The 19,985-nt window shown below is 42.0% G+C and overlaps 3 protein-coding genes across 4 annotated transcripts; 1 reads left to right on the top strand and 2 right to left on the bottom strand.

Annotated features, from left to right (window-relative positions):
* Positions 1-383: 383 nt before the first annotated feature.
* On the bottom strand, positions 384-3,550 carry LOC131887467 (ceramide glucosyltransferase-like). Its single transcript, XM_059236085.1, has 7 exons — positions 2,328-3,550; positions 1,978-2,131; positions 1,821-1,916; positions 1,644-1,755; positions 1,457-1,569; positions 1,118-1,383; positions 384-1,039 (listed from the first exon to the last, which is right to left on the bottom strand). Exons 1-7 carry the CDS (start codon positions 2,468-2,470, stop codon positions 448-450), a joined length of 1,476 nt encoding a protein of 491 aa, XP_059092068.1. The 5' UTR covers positions 2,471-3,550; the 3' UTR covers positions 384-447.
* Positions 3,551-8,716: 5,166 nt separating this feature from the next.
* LOC131887465 (calpain-A-like) lies at positions 8,717-11,778 on the top strand. Of its 2 annotated transcripts, none has more exons than XM_059236083.1 (8): positions 8,717-9,001; positions 9,487-9,664; positions 9,748-9,998; positions 10,069-10,196; positions 10,271-10,470; positions 10,543-10,761; positions 10,820-11,290; positions 11,371-11,778. In XM_059236083.1, the coding sequence occupies exons 2-8, from the start codon at positions 9,496-9,498 to the stop codon at positions 11,619-11,621; spliced, it is 1,689 nt and encodes a 562-aa protein (XP_059092066.1). In that variant the 5' UTR covers positions 8,717-9,001; positions 9,487-9,495; the 3' UTR covers positions 11,622-11,778. The 2 variants fall into 2 exon arrangements, with proteins under 2 accessions (XP_059092066.1, XP_059092065.1); XM_059236082.1 differs by having other exon boundaries at positions 8,717-9,078.
* Positions 11,708-13,225, bottom strand: LOC131887469 (prefoldin subunit 3-like). Its single transcript, XM_059236089.1, has 3 exons — positions 12,776-13,225; positions 12,205-12,417; positions 11,708-12,131 (listed from the first exon to the last, which is right to left on the bottom strand). The coding sequence occupies exons 1-3, from the start codon at positions 12,911-12,913 to the stop codon at positions 11,901-11,903; spliced, it is 582 nt and encodes a 193-aa protein (XP_059092072.1). The 5' UTR covers positions 12,914-13,225; the 3' UTR covers positions 11,708-11,900.
* Between the last annotated feature and the right edge of the window lie 6,760 nt (positions 13,226-19,985).

The raw sequence follows: 19,985 nt of genomic DNA, 5'->3' as shown, positions 1-19,985 counted from the left end.
TCGACTTGTACATTAAGCATAATGAAACTATTTCTGGACTCATTAAAAGTGCAAAAAAAGTTTGAGGAAAAACCTTGAAGGCGCTAAAAAACCTAAGACTTTAATATTGAAAGTGTGCTAAGTCCCTTGCCCGGACCCTCAATAATTGTTTCAAGAAGCTAAATATTCGGACTTTTAGTCGAGCTCTGGTATCAGTACACAACCGAGTCTGCCAGTGCCAAACAGTGATCCAAATTTAGCCAAAGAACAAACCGAAATGAGCTTTCTTCCTTGCGATTAGAGAAAAGGGCTAAAGCTTCGTAAGAACGTGTTTCACCCACCAATTTTTTACCGTATTTGTCAAAGCTTGCCTAAACGTGCTCATTCAAACCATATTGTCCAAAGAGTGTTTAGCATAGCACTTTTTTTTCTTGATCAAAGTCAAAATTTTCCATATTCTTGCTCGCTTCACGACTGAATGGTATCAATTTCTTTGCAAATAAACTTTTCCGCGGCACCACCTTGATGAGAGAGAGGGGCATAGACAGGCATTGTGCCATCAAGCATAGCCGTTGAAGCAGCCATTGACACAGCCATTGGTCTGGTGGGGATGACGATGGAGGAGGAAGAGGAGGGTGAGGAGGTAGTAGTAAGTGCAGAAGACGTAATTGTAATGGGGATTAGAGAGGGTTCATCTGGATCACTAGTTTCCACTTTTTCTGCCACACCTCCCCACTTCAGCCTGAATCGCTTGTTTCGCCACGTTACGGATGGGTTTACATGGGCAGCGATTAGTATACAAGGTGCCGTCAACTCTCGGAAGACCCATGTGACGAGGAATTCGAATTTGCTAAAAGGCAAAGGACCATTCTGGACCAGGTGTATCAGAGCCCAATCCATGATGAACCACAATAACAAATGAAGCATGATGAATGTGACTGGATCCCAACGGAAAAGAAAGAACAATGCCCAAGCACAGACCACGCCTTGAATCACACTGTCTGATATCGGCTCAAACACCATTAGACCAGGACACATGGCGTATCGTAGTTTGGTCCACCTGAAATTGAATTGTCCTCGTCGTAAACATGTGTGTTCGTTAACCCGCATGACCATTAATGCATTGGCACCAACTCACCTTGTGATTCGGGAATGGAAGTTAGTAATACTGGAATCTCCTGGGTTTTGTTGCGCGGGTTGAGAGCTCACTTGAATCTTGAACCCGCTATTGAGGACGCTCTTGGCCATGAAATAATCCTCGGCTATGTAGGAGCTAAATGCTTTTAAACCACCTACCGCGGTGAGAATCTCCTTCCTCATTAGGGCAGACATACCCGTGGCACAGTTGAACCCCAACACGTCGGCTGCCAAATAGATCCGAGCGTGAGAAGTGCCAAAATATACCTGTAAAGTCAAATTGCCCACTCAGTGCTATCATCAGCCCAAAGCATGAACTAGATTTCCATCGGATTAGTACCTTCTCGAGGGTCCCAGCGATTCCACTTTTATCACAAATGAATGGCAATTGGTGAACAAGGCCAACATTTTTGGTCATGCAAGAAACCATGTCAGTCAGGGTATCTTCGCTCACTAAAATGGAACGGAGTAAAATAAGTAAATCGATTTAACAAAAACACTTACTTTAGGAACGAAGCTAGACTTACTTCGTATACCACTATCAGAAACCAAAATGAGCTCGTATTGAGATGCTTGAAAGGCGGGTTGCATATTGTTGATTTTAGGATTGACTCCTACGACTTCTCCCCCGGAGAACACCTAAATGGATTATGATAAAAAACAACTGATACGGAGATTTCCGCCGTAAAACCGAGGAAACAGACCTTTGCGTCCACATCAGGATATTTTTCAATCAAACTTTCTACGAAATAACGTAAGCGAGAATCCTCTTGATCTTGGATGCAAAATAAAATTTCAAACTGGAAAAAATGTGAGGAACTGACAAATGGTGGTCTGACCAATGAAAAGCAATCCTCCTACCTTTGGATAGTTTAGCGTGAAAAATGTTTCGAGATTACGGACCAGATTCGCATCTGCCCCCGAGCACAGTGGTTTGACAATTGAGACACCAGGAACGCCCTCTTCATTGGAGAGTGCCACGCTACACGGTTTCTTGCGATGAAGCCACCATTTGCTACAAAAGAAAGTGTGATACACATGGACGATGGATTCGGGAGGTTTGACCAATTTGAGCATTAAAAACTAAGCAAGTGTGGCAATTCATTACTTATTCGTTCTTTTGAACAATCGCATATGTAGACACAGCAATGATAGTCAAACGAATTGTGAAATGGCCCGGCATTACTTTAACTCAATTTACTGCTACTTACGCTTTTATCAGGGCTAAGATGTGAAAGAATCGGAGCACCACCCAAGAGATTAAGAAGACCACAGCCGCCACCAACTGAATCCAAAGTTGAATGGTCCATCGATGCCAAGGCGGGTGATGCCAGGGCCACAAGTTGGAGTCCATGCTTTTTCACTCACCGAATGTGTTCAAATTGGCTCTGGTTAGAGAGCTGAGAACGCTTCAAGTGACTCATGCATCATTACTTCTGCTGTGTCAATCGCTTCAGATTCGATCATGGGCTTTGAATCCTGACCACTGGCTAAAGTCATACTAATATTCTGTCCACGTTGAGCGAAAAAACGTTACTACTAGAGAGGGGTTCGTCCCTCCGAAGCCGAGTCCACCAGAGCCTCAGCTCAAATGACTGAAATTATGGCTGGTCCGGAAGCAAACGTTGATAAGGGCCAAGTAGGGGCTTGGAAGTTTACCCACTCATCGTCACACAAATTCACTAGCTCGTCAATCACGATTGATCCGATTCACGGTAAGAACAAAACGAAGACACTGAGTCCAATGATTCCAATTCCATCTAGTCACGGAGATACATCTATGATGAGCTTGGGCTTGATGTTGGACTGGGGTTCTCAAATTCTGTCTGTCCAACATGTGGTGAATGGAAGCGATGGATAACCCTGCGGTCTTGGTTTAGAGTGTCCCATATTTCTGGATTCCTTGGGGACCCGAGGTCGACCTAGAGCGGTGATGGTGATGATGATCAAGACGATGACTCCCCTTGGACATGCTCAACCTGGTGTGGTGTTTGCTTCGTGCCCGCCTCCTTGTTTCCTTCTCGACCAGTTGGCCTCTTTGTGTTCGTCATCGTTTTCGCCTTCTTGTTCCACAATGGAGCGTGCGTACCTACACACACTGTAGAGCGTTGGGCATAGAGTTGAGACCGTTTAGACTAAGCTAGTTGAATTCTGGAGGCTAGAGCGTGGAGGCTGCATGGATGGAGAAGTGTATGGACACGAACAACTAAGTTTTCTCGAGTCTGCGCGTTATGCGAATGGATTCACCAGGTCTGTTTTGACTCCCAACTCCCAACTCCCAACTCTCGCAAGGTACGGCCCACAGACCGACAGACCAAACCAGCTCTAGAACGAACGAATGAACGCACTTGGCTTTTGGGAAAGTCGGCGTTCCTCCCTCACGCCCTCCCTCCTTTCCTCACTCACTCAGGCTTTGGTCTCCCTTCGTTTATTCCCTCTTCCAGTTCTTTGAGCCCTTCGTTGACCATCTATCTATGGCCTGACAGAGGTAGACGTAGCTGGTGGTGGGCTCCGACGGGTGGCATAGAGATATAGAGAAGGCAGTTCTGGACCAATTTGGACTGACAAGCAAGGTGTTGGGTGTTTTATGCCAAAGGCTGCGTAAAAACCTAAGTATTTCCGAAGAACATTGTCCAAAATAGGACGAAAATAGGAAATATAGTCATGGTTTAATGTCTACTTTCCAGTTAGAAACAAGCAAAAAGGATAAAGCAAGTCATTTCTCCACACTTGATTAACTTATTTAAAAAAGGACTTGGAGTTATGATTGAAATACCTATTTGTTCTTACTTAACTTTTATTACTTGCATAAAACTGCCCCAAATATGGATATTTAGCCACTCTAATGTTCTAACAAACCATAATCTGGCACTTTACTACTGATGGATCCTTCAAATGTGTGTCAAAAGCGAGCTTTGTATGCAAGGAGCCAGTGGAGCCAAATGACCCAAAAGGCATGATGAACAAGGAAAGCAAGCCTCTCCCTAAGAACACACCAAATTTGTAGTCCACTCAAAACCCTTCAAAAGCAAAGTGTTGTCGGGGAAATCAATGGCAAATTCATTTATCTTTCTGAAAATTGACCTCAGAGCCCTTCCAACTTCCTTCAACATAGTTTCAATGGTTTTATGAGGTAATTTTTCAAAAATGTTGATTTCTGTAAGTTTGAATTGTTACATTGAGGACTTTCTTAGTGACAGAGTGTACAATGTTCTAAGTTATTCGCGGCAAATAGAAGCATTTAGGCAATTTTCAGTAAGTCATAAAAGTTATCAATGATATAATGCATTTTTCTTTGATACCATCAGTTCTTTTAGATGGGCAACTGAATCGCCTTGACGGGTCTCACTCACTAACTTCCTACAAATTTGAGGCAATATTGGCTTAGAAATTTGTTTCTAACTATCTCTGTGGTATATGGACCTGTTCCAGTTACCGTACGTAGTCGCCTACCTGTAGTAGTCGGTCCCCTCCCGCTTTCGATGTTGGGACTATAGAGAGAGACCTCTAGCGGGTGAATGGTTTCTCAGTGATCCTGGACAGAGTGACTTCGATGAGCTAAACCACGACTAATTATTACATGTTTAAGAAGATATATCGCAACTGGACCAACTTATGTGGATATTTGTCAAGAATGCTCACGATAGAGCAGGATGCTTTGATTTGATGCGTTTGGCATACATGATTCATTCATGGGCATCATAGCTTATTGTATTTCATGGAAGTATTTATTGTGGGTATATGACCTTTCACGATCAGGCCTTTCAGCCTCGTACAAATCAGATCAAGTTGTCTGGTATTGTCATTCGAACTAGCATTCATATGGCAGCAAGCGGAGTTACATGCATTATTTAGTGGAGCAGGTATCTTAGCATTTCATATACGTTTGGGACATGTAACGCAACTCACTTAGCGCTCTTATTGAACGAAAAGGAAGGAAGCACGGAAGAGGTCGAAACTTTGGGACGGCCTTTACAATGAAATAGGAGAAGTGCTTTTCTCGTCGACATTTCAAGCCAGTAGTATTCTCACTGCAAGCATTGCATGGTGTTCTGAATCCACAATCTTAATTCATATTAATTATTGATATTCTAGTTAATAAAAAAGGCGCAATCAAAAGGGGCAATAGGTTTCATTAGTATGATTGGAGTGAAGGAGATCCCAACATACTGTATGAGGTAAATAAAGGTATTGAAGATGCAAAGTAACGTATACAATATCCAAATACCCATATGATTGGCACTGTTGAAGTAGGTTAAATTTTGAAAGGAAATTATTTTCCTTCTATGCATGGCATGGCCAAACGAAAATGTTTAGGAATGAAGGTAATGCTGTGCCAAGCAAATAGACCTCGAAATTAAGGCAAAATCTAAAAAAAAAAAAAAATTTTTTACTAATTTTTTTCCTACTTGGCATGAAAAAAATATTCAGCCACACTTGTAATTCTTTCACTTTTTAGCCATTTTTCTCGACTCTTTTTCGACCTTTTTCCCATATATCAGGACCTGTTTTGCCCTGTTGTTGTCATTTGAGTCCTTTTCTGCTTCCTTCTTAACTTGTTCCTTGTTTGGGACCTTCTTATTTAGTTCTGAGCAGCATGTTCAGATGAAGGATTAAGTCCTCAGCAAGAACCTTTCAGCATATTTTTGGTTTGGGTATTCACTGGCTTTACTAACCACTGCAAAGAATGGAATCCCCGGTACAATCAAAATGAAAGATTATGATTTGTCTATGTGCTTCCACTTAAACTCTGTACAATATTTGGTCTACCAACGAATTGAAGATATCAAATTCAACTCCTTTTTCCCGGTTAGGGAAAGTCTGCAAAAAATAGAGCTTGCAGTTGAGCTACATCTACCATCATGGGTTCGATGCCATTTGTGAACAAAAGCACCCTCAGCACCAAAACAATAGGCACCAGAAGAAGGGCTTTCAAGTTGGCTTCATCAATTTCCAAAGCTATCACCATCTACCGTTCAAAGGGACGGTTTCTTGAAAAGTGGCTCGTTTAAGATTACAAATTTGACGTCTTTTCGAACGAATTTGGTATATCAAGGGATGGCAAAGCCAGAACTTGTTGAAGCTGTATACCGTTGCCATTGATGCATTTGACATATTAATGAATTTCCTTTTGGATTTATGTAATGATCCAGACATGAGGGTCCCCAGGGGGGTTAGCCTGGAGAAAAAGGGGAGAACAGATTTCCCCCTTTCTTTTTTGGCTTCCTTCCTCTTTGAACACCCTGTCTTACTTGCCTCTTTGGAGGCTGCACCTGTGCCCACTGGCATCCTTGTTACATGAAATCGTCATATTGTATTGACAAAAAGTGCACTTTAAGGCCCGATGAAACATGCAATAAATGGAAGTAAAATGGGAATGCAATGCATTTAAAAAAGGATACGCGCTCCTCCTCAAAAGAATTTAATTCTGTTGAATTATTACTGAAGTCTTACTTCGCATGAACAGTAAAAAATAAAGTTACTGAAAAGGGAAGAACAAATTCATGCGCACAATTTTAGTAGCCGTAGTTAACATGGTAATACAGATGATAGACCAATAGCAACCTTCTCCATGAACTGCCATTACATACCTTGACATATCTCTCTTCCTTTTATAGACTGCTTATTCTGTGCAAAATATGGGTTACATTCTGAACTTCAGGGGGAGCTTTATGAGTCAGCCTCCACCAAACAAAGGGCTGATTAGGCCAATATCTATTTATTGACTTAATGCATTTGTGTTGATTTTGGCTAATCATATCAAAATTATATTTATCGATTTCCAAACTTGATCCAGGCAAGCATCTTTTAAGTCTTAATCCATACAGTGGTTGAACAAAAGCCCATCCAAACAGCTTGATGAATTCACAAACCAAGTTGAGCCCCCTAATCACCAAAACTTGGCATATTTATTGAAAACAAGTTAAGCTGCATAAGAGCTTTTTAGGGTTAGGCGACAATCAGACTGCTCATTTTCAAACAAATTTATGAATTTGTTTGGTCAATAGCAGAACAAATGCAACGATGGTACCCACAAAAAAAGGGAAGGGCATTTTCTGAGTATTGAAAAAAATCAAGAATTATAAATAGCTTTAAAGAATATGGTGACCATTTTTTGCCCTAAATGTGTTTTTGGGTGATGAAATAGAAAAAGATTTTTCATTCTAACGTATTCTAAGTATATCGCACAAAAGAATCATTTGGAACTCAAATTTTAGATAAGAAAACTGATGTTGTAAAAATCATGCGTTCGTTCAGATTCTTAGCATTTCACAGTATAAGCATTAGAATTGACGAATGAGAGAAAAAAATGCAATGCAAGTTCAAAAATAATCCTCAGACTGTTTTTTTCCCTCCGCCTTCCGGACAGATTAGGGATTTTTGACAAATAGGCCGTGTTATTTGACTATTTTGAAAGGTTAGAGTTTTCAAGGCTTTCACACAAAGAACCCTCTTGTTGTGAAAGTTATCTTTTTAACAGTTTCTTGACAGTTTTTGCTCCATTTGTCAAGATTTGCTATTACTTTTGTCCTTGGGGAAATGATGAAAAAGAACAATTTAGCCTTTTCGAAAAAATATTGGATCTTAATCTGAAAGAGAAATATTCAAAGCCAAGCCCTTAGAATGGATTATCTTTAAGCTTTCTAGTAGTGTTGGGACGAGTCCGGGTTCGAGTTCGACCATCCTAGGGTATTTTACTCGAATTTGAAGAAATTGACCGGACTCAAAACTTTTGGAAAGGAATCGACTCCGACTTAATCATAATTCCTCATTTTTAGAAACCGGCCCCAGGTTTGTCATAAAATGGCCAATTCGGACACCACTCAAAGTGTTGTTTGTGGACTCAAGTCTTTTACCGAACTCGAGTCCGGACTCAGCAAATCCGGAAAAAGACTCGAGTCTGGTAAATCAAAGGACTCTTGCGAGTCCGACTTTTACCACGGTGATGTTTCCAAAAACTCTTGTAGTGCTGGCTTTTGTTTTAGGGCACACTGAATGCGCCCTTGACAATGCCATCTTTCGGACATGAAGCCAGTTTACTGAACAAAAAATGGTATTCCAGAGGAAACTAGGATAGGGGAATTACTTGCATACTGACGATTCCACTGCATCGCTAGACAACATTGGTCTGATTCAAGGACGAAAAATTCTGAACGCCCGTAAAGTGAGCCCAAGCCCCACAATATCTTATTCAAAATATCTCCCAACTAAGCTCCATGGAGTCTACCATTAGTTTACAATCATCCCCCACTGAATGGATCATCAGCCATAGTTAAAAATTCATCTATATTATGATTGACTTCTTGCTTTGTTTTGGTGCAGAATATTAGCCGCTTGCATTTTTGGCCCACTCTCGAACAAACCAACATTTCTCTAAGCTGTGCACCTGAAAGACGAGTTTTTATTCATGTTTCTTCATTTCAACATTTTCCGTCCTATCCTTTCGCGATTCACAGATGTGGGTAATATCGAGCTATTCAAATGAGTGTCAGTTTCAGCTGGAACAAATCTTTTCCTTTATCAAGTACGATTCAACTTTTCAGGTACATGTGAGGAAGGAAAGGCCTTAAGGAGTACCATTTAACCGAGGCCTGGAGTCGCAGTCTCTCTCGCCACCCTGTGTGTGTTGGATCATGGATCGGCAATAGAGTTCATTGTAGAGAGAGAGACCCCGAAATCGATAGAGTTCGTAGAGCATTAGCTCTCACTGACTAGAACCGACTAGAAAACTACATGTCGCAGTCCAGTACCTACAACATACAGAAGAAGAAGAAGTTGTGATTCATGACTACTACTGCTACGACGAGGACTACGACTACTGCAATACTACCTTAAGTTGAGTCACCACCATTCAACGTTTCTGGGCTTGGTACATTCTTGCTCGGTACGTTCTTGGTACATTGGTTAAGTTGTGATTGTACGCTGAAGAGAAGTTTCGGTTCGGAATTTGACGGGAAACAGGTATTGCTTTTCTTAGAATGAGGTCAACAGTCTTGTGAAAACATAACCGCTTGACATCCTCTCCTCGAACCCTTCTCCTCTTTATCATGGAGGTGGAATCCATGACAGAAAGCTCTTTGGTGGCTTTCATGGCATGTTTACACACTGGTTCCACTCTCGTCGCAGTCGTGTGGGAGGCATGAGCATATATCCTTCAGCGAGAAAGAGATCGATATAACGCGATCATAGGTTCATTTCTCATCAGGGCCATTTTTTAAATTTGATTATTACACTGGGAAAAACCATCCATTCCATTCATCAGTCTTAATAAACATTGTCTTTTGACCAAATCATGACCACACCCTAAAAGATTATTGGATTTGTTTTTCTTCTTTACTTTGCGCCAAAAGCATTCATGATCTCTTCCAGTATTGCAAAATGACGACCATCAATTTGGAAGAGGCCATTGCGGAGTATGGGCCCGAGGAGTTGGATGAATTGGAGGCCATTGAGCCCGTCAATTTGGATACGGCCAATTCACCCTTTGCGAACATGCTCATAAACATGCTCGAAGGCGGAGGAAGATCCATGAGAGCTAAAGTTCAAAGTAGGCCTCGGATTGAAAGATCTTCAATATCTTATGTACCATACTATGTTTCATGTCTTGATTGAAAACAAATTATTGGATAGGCGGGGAAATTGATCCAAGTGCTCAGCCGTACTTTGAGAACGGCAAATTGTATGGGCAAGACTTTCAAGCCCTTCGAGAAGAAGCCGTGGCCTCTGGGGAACTCTTCACCGATCCGGAATTTCCTCCTGATGAAAAGTCCTTGTACTTCTCGGAGAGTGCTCCTTACTCGTTTGAGTGGATGAGACCCAAGGAATTGGTGGACAATCCAATGTTGTTCGAGGGCGGAGCTTCTCGCTTTGACATTAATCAGGTCAGAGAGAATCTGGTCAAACCCAACCTTGAACAGGCCAAATATTTAATGATGGTCATTATGTTCGTAGGGCGAGCTTGGAGATTGTTGGTTGTTGGCTGCTTTGGCTAACTTGACCTTGAACAAGAAGCTGCTCTATAGAGTTGTGCCCTTAGATCAAAGCTTCACGGAAGATTACGCTGGGATCTTTCATTTTCAGTAAGCCCATCGCTTATAGCCCTGGTATGTGATTGCAAGTTAAATCGTTTGAAATGCATTTCTGCTCATTTCAGGTTCTGGCAATACGGTGAATGGATTGATGTAGTCATCGATGATTTTCTACCCACCAGAGGGGGAAAACTTATGTTCATGCATTCTGCCGATGAGAATGAGCTCTGGACAGCCTTAGTAGAAAAAGCTTATGCTAAACTACATGGATCGTACGAGTCTTTGAAGGGGGGCTCAACGGGCGAGGCCATGGTAGATTTCACGGGTAAAAGATTCTTGATTAGATGCAGTTTTCTCCCACACTTGCAAAGAACTCATTTTATTCTTGGATCTGAAGGTGGCTGTGGTGAAATGTACCAGTTAAAAGAGCGTGGAATTCCAGAGGACATGTTTAGCATCGTGAGAAAAGCATATGATCGGTGTTCTATGATGTCCTGCTCTCTTGAGCCCGACCCAAGGGTCACCGAGGCCAAGACTGAAGTTGGGCTCATCCGAGGACACGCCTACTCGATCACGAAAGTGGTCAAAGCCAGGATCGAGACGCCTCGAGTACAAGGTGAGCTCCATTCGTTCTTCTGAAAGTGCACTTTGAAAGAGAAAGTGTGTGGTTGCAGGCCAAATTCCGCTGGTCCGAATTCGAAACCCGTGGGGCAATGAAGCCGAATGGAATGGAGCTTGGAGTGATGGATCACCAGAGTGGCAATATATTCCTGATGATGAGAAAGAGATCTTGGGTATCAATTTTGAGCACGACGGAGAGTTCTGGATGAGTTATAAAGATTTTATGAAGTACTTTGATCAAATCGAGATCTGCAATCTAACGCCGGACTCTCTGGAGGATTCGGAAGCGTTTTGCGATCGTCCTCGTTGGGAGGTCACTTCCTGGGAAGGAGTTTGGTTGCCCGACAAATCGGCCGGAGGGTGCCGGAACAACTTGGGTTCCTTCGCTTCAAATCCTCAATATCTCGTCAACGTAGAAGATCCCGACGACAGCGATGACGACGATCTCTGCACCATAATCATCTCATTGATGCAAAAAGGTCGCCGAGCCCTTCGCGATGAAGGCCTGGACATGCTCACCATTGGTAATTGCGATGATTATTGACTTTTTTTCTCCCATATCTTAGACATTTCAGCCGTGTGATAGCTCTCAAATGAATTTCAGGTTTCGCTCTCTATTATGTCAAAGATCCAGGGGCAATATCGTTGCCTTTAGACACGGATTTTTTCCGATATACAAGAAGTGCGGGCCGCTCCAAAGCATTCATCAATATGCGGGAGGTCAGCCAGCGATTCCGTGTTCCTCCTGGTGCTTACGCAATCGTGCCCTCGACATTCAACCCCAATGAGTTTGGTCAATTCCTTCTCAGGGTCTTCAGTGAGAAGAAAAGCACTTGCGAGTCGATCAACGAGTGAAATTGAAGCATAAAGTACGTCGCAGCCGGGCGGAAGCTGGCTAATCTTGGAGACCTAAGGCCTTACAAATCGCTCCTCTCTAAATGTCCATCATTGTAAATCATTATTTTACGCTCAGTAAGTTCACAATAAAATATAAATGTTCAAGGCGGGGAAATAGTCTTGAAGTTAATCTTGTTAAGCAGTATGAGAGTTAAATCCTTAAACAAGTGACAATTGGGCAGATTCATCGCTTTTGAATGTCATCGGATCCACCTTTGCGTTTTGAGGACTCGGGGTTTATTTCTTCGCGGTACCTTCACTGTTACCCTGTTGCCGGCGTCGAACATCCCAGTTGTAGAGGCGGGCCATGGTCACCTCGGTGATAGTCATCTGATCTCTCAGAAAGTCGAGATCAAAAGCAATTTGACTCAAGTTCTTGAGAGCAGTCTCTTTATTGCTCTTGAGCAATTCTTGCGCATCTTCTAAGGAGTATTCGAGCATCACATTGGCGCCCAACCACAAACAAACCTGCGACAATCAATGAGGGAATTCAATTAGAACACATTTGTCGCCTTGATTCTATGGTATTTGTCTCTCGGACCTTGTCCGTGGGCGGGATCACGGCCTTAGCATAGACCTGATCGGAGAGGAGAAACTGCGATTCGGTGTCTTCCGATTTAGAGGCCTTGGCCTTGAGTTGATCGATCATGGCTAACGAGGACACGATATCTGGTATCTGATTTTTTAACCGACGACGCCGTGACAAGAGATTGGTCTCCATGAACTTGTATTTTTGATGCTTCTCATCTAAGACCTGAAAGAAAGACAAAAAGACTTGAAAAATTGAAGCGTTGAAAAGAAGATTTGATCCGCCCCAAACACACCGACATTAGGGCTGGTGTCTCGGCTTGGTATTCATTAAGAATTACTGAACAGAGGGTCAATTAGCCATCGACCGCTTTTTTTCCCCACATACGGTCGACATGAAAAAATGAAGTCAATTGAAGCAGACGGCCAAACGATTGGATTCCATTGATGTCTCCTCTCATCTATTTCCAGCGTTAAAGTTTTAAGTTTTAGAAGCGAAACCTGCCTGGGATCAAGGCATCATTTGGGGTTAGTCCGCCCACCACTGTCCACCCAACGGCCCGAGTGAGTCCCGCCAAACTTACCTTGAGGTTTTCCTCGGCGCTCTCCTCGCCTTTCATGTAGGCATCCACATCCTCGACGAATTGGGCCTCCGGGATGCCGGAGAAGCTCAGTTGACCCGCCTCGGGTTTGACGGTAGGGTCCAGCTCAAGGGAGCTCATCTTGTTGAAAAGAAGAACCGGAGGGAGGACCGCGATTCGGGGATTCGACCTCAAGGAATTCCAGGGAACTGATCAGATGGGAGCGCTCAAGCAACCAAGCGATAGGCGACACTCGGGTGTTCACTAATCGGACGGCGGGTGTCAAACATACAAATTGTAAATCCTAAGTGCTTTCTATTGAGACGGACGAAGCACGGACGAGGCACGGACGAGGCATGGACGAGGGCCAGGGATCAATTCACTATTTCGCTATTTCGCTCCAGTTGTGACTTGGTTGAACAAAATGAGAGAATAGCCGGCCCCAGGCTTGCCAGTTTGCCAGTTGTTGAATAAGCTGGAAGGCCAGAATGAAATGCCTCAGGCCACACACGGCGGGTCATCCATCGTCTCAGCTCAGGAATCATGATGCACGATCAGAGCCTTCAAAATCTCGATCCTATGGCACAATTACCGTTCTTTATAACTGAAACTGAACTTGGAAGGAATAAGAGTCAGAATATATATTTTATGATCATGTCGGAAGATGAAAGGAATTAATTAGCTGGACTCCCAGGTCTGCCGGAAGTCCAAACCTACAAATTCAACAATCTTATTCATTGGCGCTTTTGACTTCGTATTGAAACCGTGACGAGGACATTCGAGGTCTTACAGCCGCCAATGTTTGTGACCACGATTGGTCTTTAACCATTCAATGATGACTCAGCTCATATTTCAGTTGTTTCCCAAGTGTAAGGATGCATCATCCGTGAATGCCAGATAGGTCCAATCTGGCTTAGTGAATGCCAGCTTGGCAGCTATATTAAGAACAGCACTGTTCCTGCCTCTCTGAGGTCCTCCTAGCCTAGAATCCAACAATCCGGCGTGTGTGGTGCGGGTGGTGTGTCTCTCGCTTGGTCGCTCGGGTCTCGGGAGGGCATGCAACCCAGGTTGGCCATCAATCAATGTATCATGCGACCAATCATCCAGCAAACCCTGTGCACACCCAATCAGGGTGACTAGCACACGAAATGATGATTAATACCGGCGTATCGTATTACCCTTGAGACCCTTGAGAGATGACGGGAAAACTAAGCAGCAAAACTAGAGACAACATTCGTACCCAGCCAACTTGAACAGTGTATGTACAAAATATTTTAAACGAAACGATTTGCAGGAATCCATTTGCCGGCTTGTTGAAGCGAACAATATTCTGATATTGAGCGATAAACGTTATTCTCCACCGATTAGTTGGCGGTGCTCATTTTTAAATTTGTGGCAAAATGTTAAAAGGTTTAGATAGAGACTTTAAGGGTTATTAATATCGTGTTAGGTTAGGTTGGGTTAGGTTAGTTAAGGTTACATTAGGTTTGATTAGGTCAGGTTAAAATTTAATAAAGTAGTACAGCCAACTAATCGGTGGAGAATAACGTTTACCGATATTGAGCCAAGTGCGATGACATAACTGAACCAAAAAAAGGCATTTTAATCAAATTTCAAAACTTGATGGAAAAGAGAGCGCTATTTTGGGGTATCGGAATGGTGCAACATCATCTATATATACACTTGATCTGTATCTAATGCATGAACGCACTATCGAATTGTATTCCCGTATTTATGAAGAATAAAGAGCAGTCAATTCTTAGAACCAGGAAGGATCCCACCTTCAGTTCTATCATAACACAGTCATTTAATAATACTGGGGATTAGTTGTGCCCTGATGTGTTTAAGTCCATTGGAGCAGTGGCAAAAGCGGAATCGTCTCAATAAAGTGAGGAAAGTAGTGAGGTCCGTCGATTCCTCGTCCAGTTCAAGCTTCCAATAACCTTTGACGGCATCGAAGTTACCAAACCACTTTGAGTCTGATGGAATGGATGTCGCTACTTGTGGGGGGGAAGGGAACGGGTGGATTGGACGATATTTGTTGAGTCTAGTGCAGTCTAGAGACCCTGGTCAGAGACGCGCGAGGTTTGACAAGTGACTCCATTTCGAAAAAGTAAGCGATCAGATGAACTAAAAAGTTTCCAAACAGATTTCGAATTGATGCGCTGTATAAGAAAGCGTACTGTCATGACAAGCACCATGGAAGATTTTTTTCAAGGACACTGCGAAATTATATTCCAAGACAAGCTGATTCATGGATATGGTATTTTAGATTATTAAAAATAGTATTGTTACTTTCTAGATACTTTCTGAACCCATTTTTTATTAGATTAGATTGCAAAGATATTTCATTAGATTATTCAAATTAACATTATGGCATGTGAATTTCCACAGTCTCTCAAGAAACAAGTCCCATATACTTTACAATTTCATTTGTTGACTATGGTTGTATTTTCTTTTTTGAAGTGCTTTTGTCCAAATTGGCACTGGCAGCATGTGAGAAATCAGCATGACAGCTACATTTTATTGAGAAATAGCGTACTGATGCAATTCTAATGGCAAAAGACACTTTAATGTTGTAGAATATGTTGGTTGAACCCACGGAGAATCAAATATGTCATAAATCATTCAAAGCTTTGCCTTTTTATGCAATGCAAACATGTTAGGTCTTTTTGGAAGTGACTGACTCCCTGTTGTGAAAGTTTCCAAACAAAGCCCATGTTCGTTGACAATGGGGTACCCCCGCATGGTTTCGTGAGTGCATATTTTGAGATGGGATTTGTACCCAGTTGCACCTACTGCGAGTATCAGATAGTTTCGTGAAAGCACATTTTGAAATGCGACTGGGTAAAATTTAGTGCTGTCGCATTTCAAAATTTGCGTTCGCGAAACCACGTGGGGGTGCCCCATTGGCAACCAATCAAATCGCTCGAATTTGATGACGTATACTCAACCTCCCAGGTCTCTGCATCCAGGGTCCCTAGTGCGGTGGACCACCAGACGGATTGATTTATCAGGTATTGCGAATATAATTGACAGGCAATGACGGGCCTAACACAATCGGTTGGTTTTTCCTTAGCTTCAATTATATTGGATTTGATCATGAAAATGATTTGTACTCTGTTGTATAGGTTAATGGGCCTTACGGGCCATGGTGTTGAAAGTGTGTACAATAGGGTACCCCCGCGTGGTTTCGTGAACGCAAATTTTGAAATGCGACAGTACTAAAGTGTACCCAGTTGCATTTCAAAATGTGCGTTCAAGAAACTATCTGATAATCGCAGTTAATCGCATCTCAAAATATGCACTCACGAAACCATGTGGGGTGCCCCATTGGCACGTCTGATTGGAGGTGAATTTCATTGTTTTTCTCTTCATAGGTTGTAATTAGTTGTTGTCATCAAAAGCAAAAGAGTAGGCTAAAAAAGACTGTGCTTTTCTTTTGTGTTATCAATATCATCTCTGGATAGAAAAGTGCCCATTAATTTGCCATATGATTCGATTTGATCAGGTTTACTTGTTACATCTGTATGGAGAAAGGGTAACGACTCATCAATCATTCCTAGGCCGTGCTAAAATGTAAAATTTCAAGAATATAGTGTAGTTGTTTTTCTTTGTTTTTAAGCTGTTGGTTAATCTAATGCCAAGTTGTTTAAACTTTTTGACCTTCACATGGCAGAGAAATCGGAAATTTTCGAAATAAGAGCTCGAGGACAAATCCTTTACCTCATTTCCATGTGTCTTGTGGGGGAGACCTCGTGGAGAGGCCTAGATTGACATGGAGGACATTTTAAACTGCACAATGATATGGACCAATTACTGTCATAACGTCTTATCCGTACGAATTGACCAATCATCTTTGACGATGTACTCCTTGATCCTCCGTGTCCAGTGCCCATGATGTCTGTGCTCGTCTTCAGTTGTCTCACGACCTTCATAAAATATTTTGGGAGCCAAACACTACAGCTCGAGGGAGGGCAAGTGTCCCACCCCCCGAGGTGTATCAAGAGGATTTCTCCCCCGTGAGGGCAAAGGCTTCTTTGGTGTCTTGAAGATCTGAAATCAAGAACCTGAAAAAATCCCTAGGGGTAAGCGAATGATGTCGGCCTCAGCGCCATGAAAAAAGCTTGTAGATCTTCTCTCCATAACTCAGCAATGAGGGAATTTTCGTTGTTGCATCGAACTTAAATTCTAGCAAAACCTTTTGTGCAATCCTCACAAGACTCGCCAATCATGGGACCGAATGGTTCTATCGGCGAGTTGAAAAACATACGAGTATTTCTCTCAAACACCCCAGCCCTCACTCGACGCTACAAATTCTTCCCCAAAATGGGCCAAAAACCCATGCGAGTTATTCAGTGATTGGTATTTAACACTCCAACTTGAAGATCTCGAAGTAGAATTAGACAATGTTCGTGGATGATCTTTTTGTTTTACGTTTTGTCACGGGAACAAGCGTCTCAGTGTCTGTAGGAAGAGACCATCCAACCAAGCAAACCGTCCAGAGAGTCAATGCGAAAAATAGCCCACTCTCGAGAAGCTACCAGAATCATTGCCAGAACAATTTCGTCAAAATAATATCTCATCAATGTCGAAGCCGTCTCTTCATCTAACCATATTTATGCTATAATTGGAAGAAGAATGTCCGAAAGTTCAACCCCAGCAACTGCTCCTATCTATAGGAAGGTGTTATGGATGTGGAGAAGATTCTCAAGCTCACTTGAAGAAGAATTGTCCAGCCTTCGCCCAAGAATGCCGAAAATGTGGGCACGTTGATCTCTTCTAGAACGTTTGAATCTCTGCTCCTAATAAACGCGGTTTTTCAAATACCCGACAACCGTCGACTATCACACACATCAACTTTTTTGAGTGTGGCCCAATTGAAGCTGCCCACATTTTGGTGGGACTTTATCATCCTTTCATTTTACTCTGCGCACTCAGATTGAGGTATACCCGAGACAAGGAACACCTTTTAGATTCAAGGTCCTCCCCGCTACTGGAGCAACCAAAAAGCGTGCATCATAGGGCTTGGTTAATAAATTCGGCGTCCCCATAGATGACACAAGAATCCGTGGTATCCTCTCTGCCAATGGAACTGAACTGGAAGTAGTACTGAACTAGAATGCAAATGGGCTGTTGACTTAGAGACACTCGAATAAGTACAAAAGCTCGGATGATTGGATTCGTAACGCTGAACCTCAAAAACCAATTGCTATTGGTTTGGCACAACATGATTACCCTATGTACGGTTGCCCAACTGATCGAGCATGTATATAAAGTAAGTCCTCAAGATAGTCACGATTCAGTCTGTTTAGTCACTGATGGACTAGATGTGGACTGTCAACGGAAGCAAAAAATTCTCATCTCCTAAACCGTTCACTTTGTTCCAAATCAGCACTTTTTACGACCACAAAATCTTGTTAAATAGATGAACTTGGCCAAATTTGAGCCCAAAACTAATCTTAGAGAGCTCAGAAGTAAGCCCAAAGTTATGTAACAAACACTACATATAATTCGAATTTTTCGGCCCACTCTTGGTCGGCTACAAAAACTCTTTACACCATAACATTGAAACGAACCACTTTCCAGGTAAATAATACATAACGGCTTGCCTTCAATTGAAAATACCTACGTTTCTTATTTTCTTACTTCAATTGGATTGGCTATGACCAAGAGCAGGCCGATTTGGCGGGAAGGTCGTTCGCAGTCCATATTTCTAGAAGTTCGTGGTCTAGCTTAGTGCTGGGTCGAGTCTAGCAAATGTCGGACTCGTACGAGTCCTTTGAGTTTTTGATTTTTCGTCGGATTCGCCAAGTCCGGACTCGAGTCCGGCAACTTTAGGTCGACGTCTTTAAACTCCCCACTCCAATAAAATGGAGGTAAAAATATTTAGCATGGATTGCCTGTGATAAATTTAAGGAAGTCCTCCAAGATAATGGAAAGTCCCAAGTGCATATTCAATTGAAGAGCAAATAAAGCTTTTTGGGATAGGGATTGTACAGTATTCAGAGAAGGTACGAAAGGTATCTGATATTGTACGTTTTCAAAAGCATTCATGAGCTTTGTACCAACCCAGGATTTAGGGTCAATTGTAGTGACTGTAGAGGCTTAAAGTGCGTTTTGAATGCACCTTCAAGCCCTCGAGAATCCAGGCTAGTTAAAACAATGAAGTCAACTCTCTTCTTTCTCGGGGTCCTTCATTGTTCAATTTGCTGCCCTCAAATATTCGTAGGGCTTATGTAGGCGTTGATCCAATAGCAGGATTTAAGTCAGACTTGGATAAGTTTTTGACTAAAATTCCGGATCAACCTTATATTCAAGGATTAGCCAGATCAACCAATTCTAATTCGTTGGTCGATCAAATAATATATATAGATAAAAGTCAAGTAAAATAAATAATCTTCTTGTCTTGAATTGTTAGGATTCCAATCCAGGTAGCGGTAAGGAAGTCCGCAAAAAACAACATGTGGTTGGATAAATCGGAAAATTAAGTCCAAAGATTTCTCATCATGCTAATCCTGTATGTACTAGGGCTCTAGTACGTAAAGTCGAATGTTAAATCATATCTTTAATGTACCTCGCCTGTTTAGGCTCCAATCAGTTCAGTAAGATTGCAAAAGGTCGATCAGGTTCAAACATGTTTTACTAGAGACATCAAATGAATGAAAGAGCTCAGAGATGTTTTGGGACCAGTGCTACCAGATGTGGTGATTTATCACCAAACTGGTGATTTTACAAGCAATTTTGGGACAAAATTTTGCGCCTGGTGATTGGTGATTTACGGCAAAAAGAACCTCGAAATGTGGTGATTTTGAAAAATCCGAAAAATCCAACTTTGGTTGGCTATGTTTGGCTAAAATAGGAAATATTTTTTAAAAAAGTACACACAGGTATGAAATAGATTGCAAACATATTACAAAACACCTGCTGATATTTTCCATCAATCTGAAATAGCTCTTTTATCTTTGCAATTTTTTAAGATACTCTATTTCAGATTTCAGTTTTGTTTGAGTAATTAACTTCCTCCTTTGAAAATTAGGCACATGTTGACGTGCTCTCATGATTTTTGGGGTAAATGGTCATGAAGTGAATGGTTTGTTTTGGAAAAATTGACTTACCATTACGTTTTTGAAACTTAAAAACTTACTTTTCTCAACAAAATTGTTTTTCAATACATTTCTACGCTCTGGAATTATTGTGTCTTAGTTAATGA

This window comes from Tigriopus californicus, chromosome 9 (assembly GCF_007210705.1).
Source record: "Tigriopus californicus strain San Diego chromosome 9, Tcal_SD_v2.1, whole genome shotgun sequence".
In the NCBI taxonomy this organism is placed as follows: domain Eukaryota; kingdom Metazoa; phylum Arthropoda; class Copepoda; order Harpacticoida; family Harpacticidae; genus Tigriopus; species Tigriopus californicus.
The sequence above is the reverse complement of the archived record's forward strand: the minus strand, read 5'-3'. Positions and strand labels throughout refer to the sequence as shown.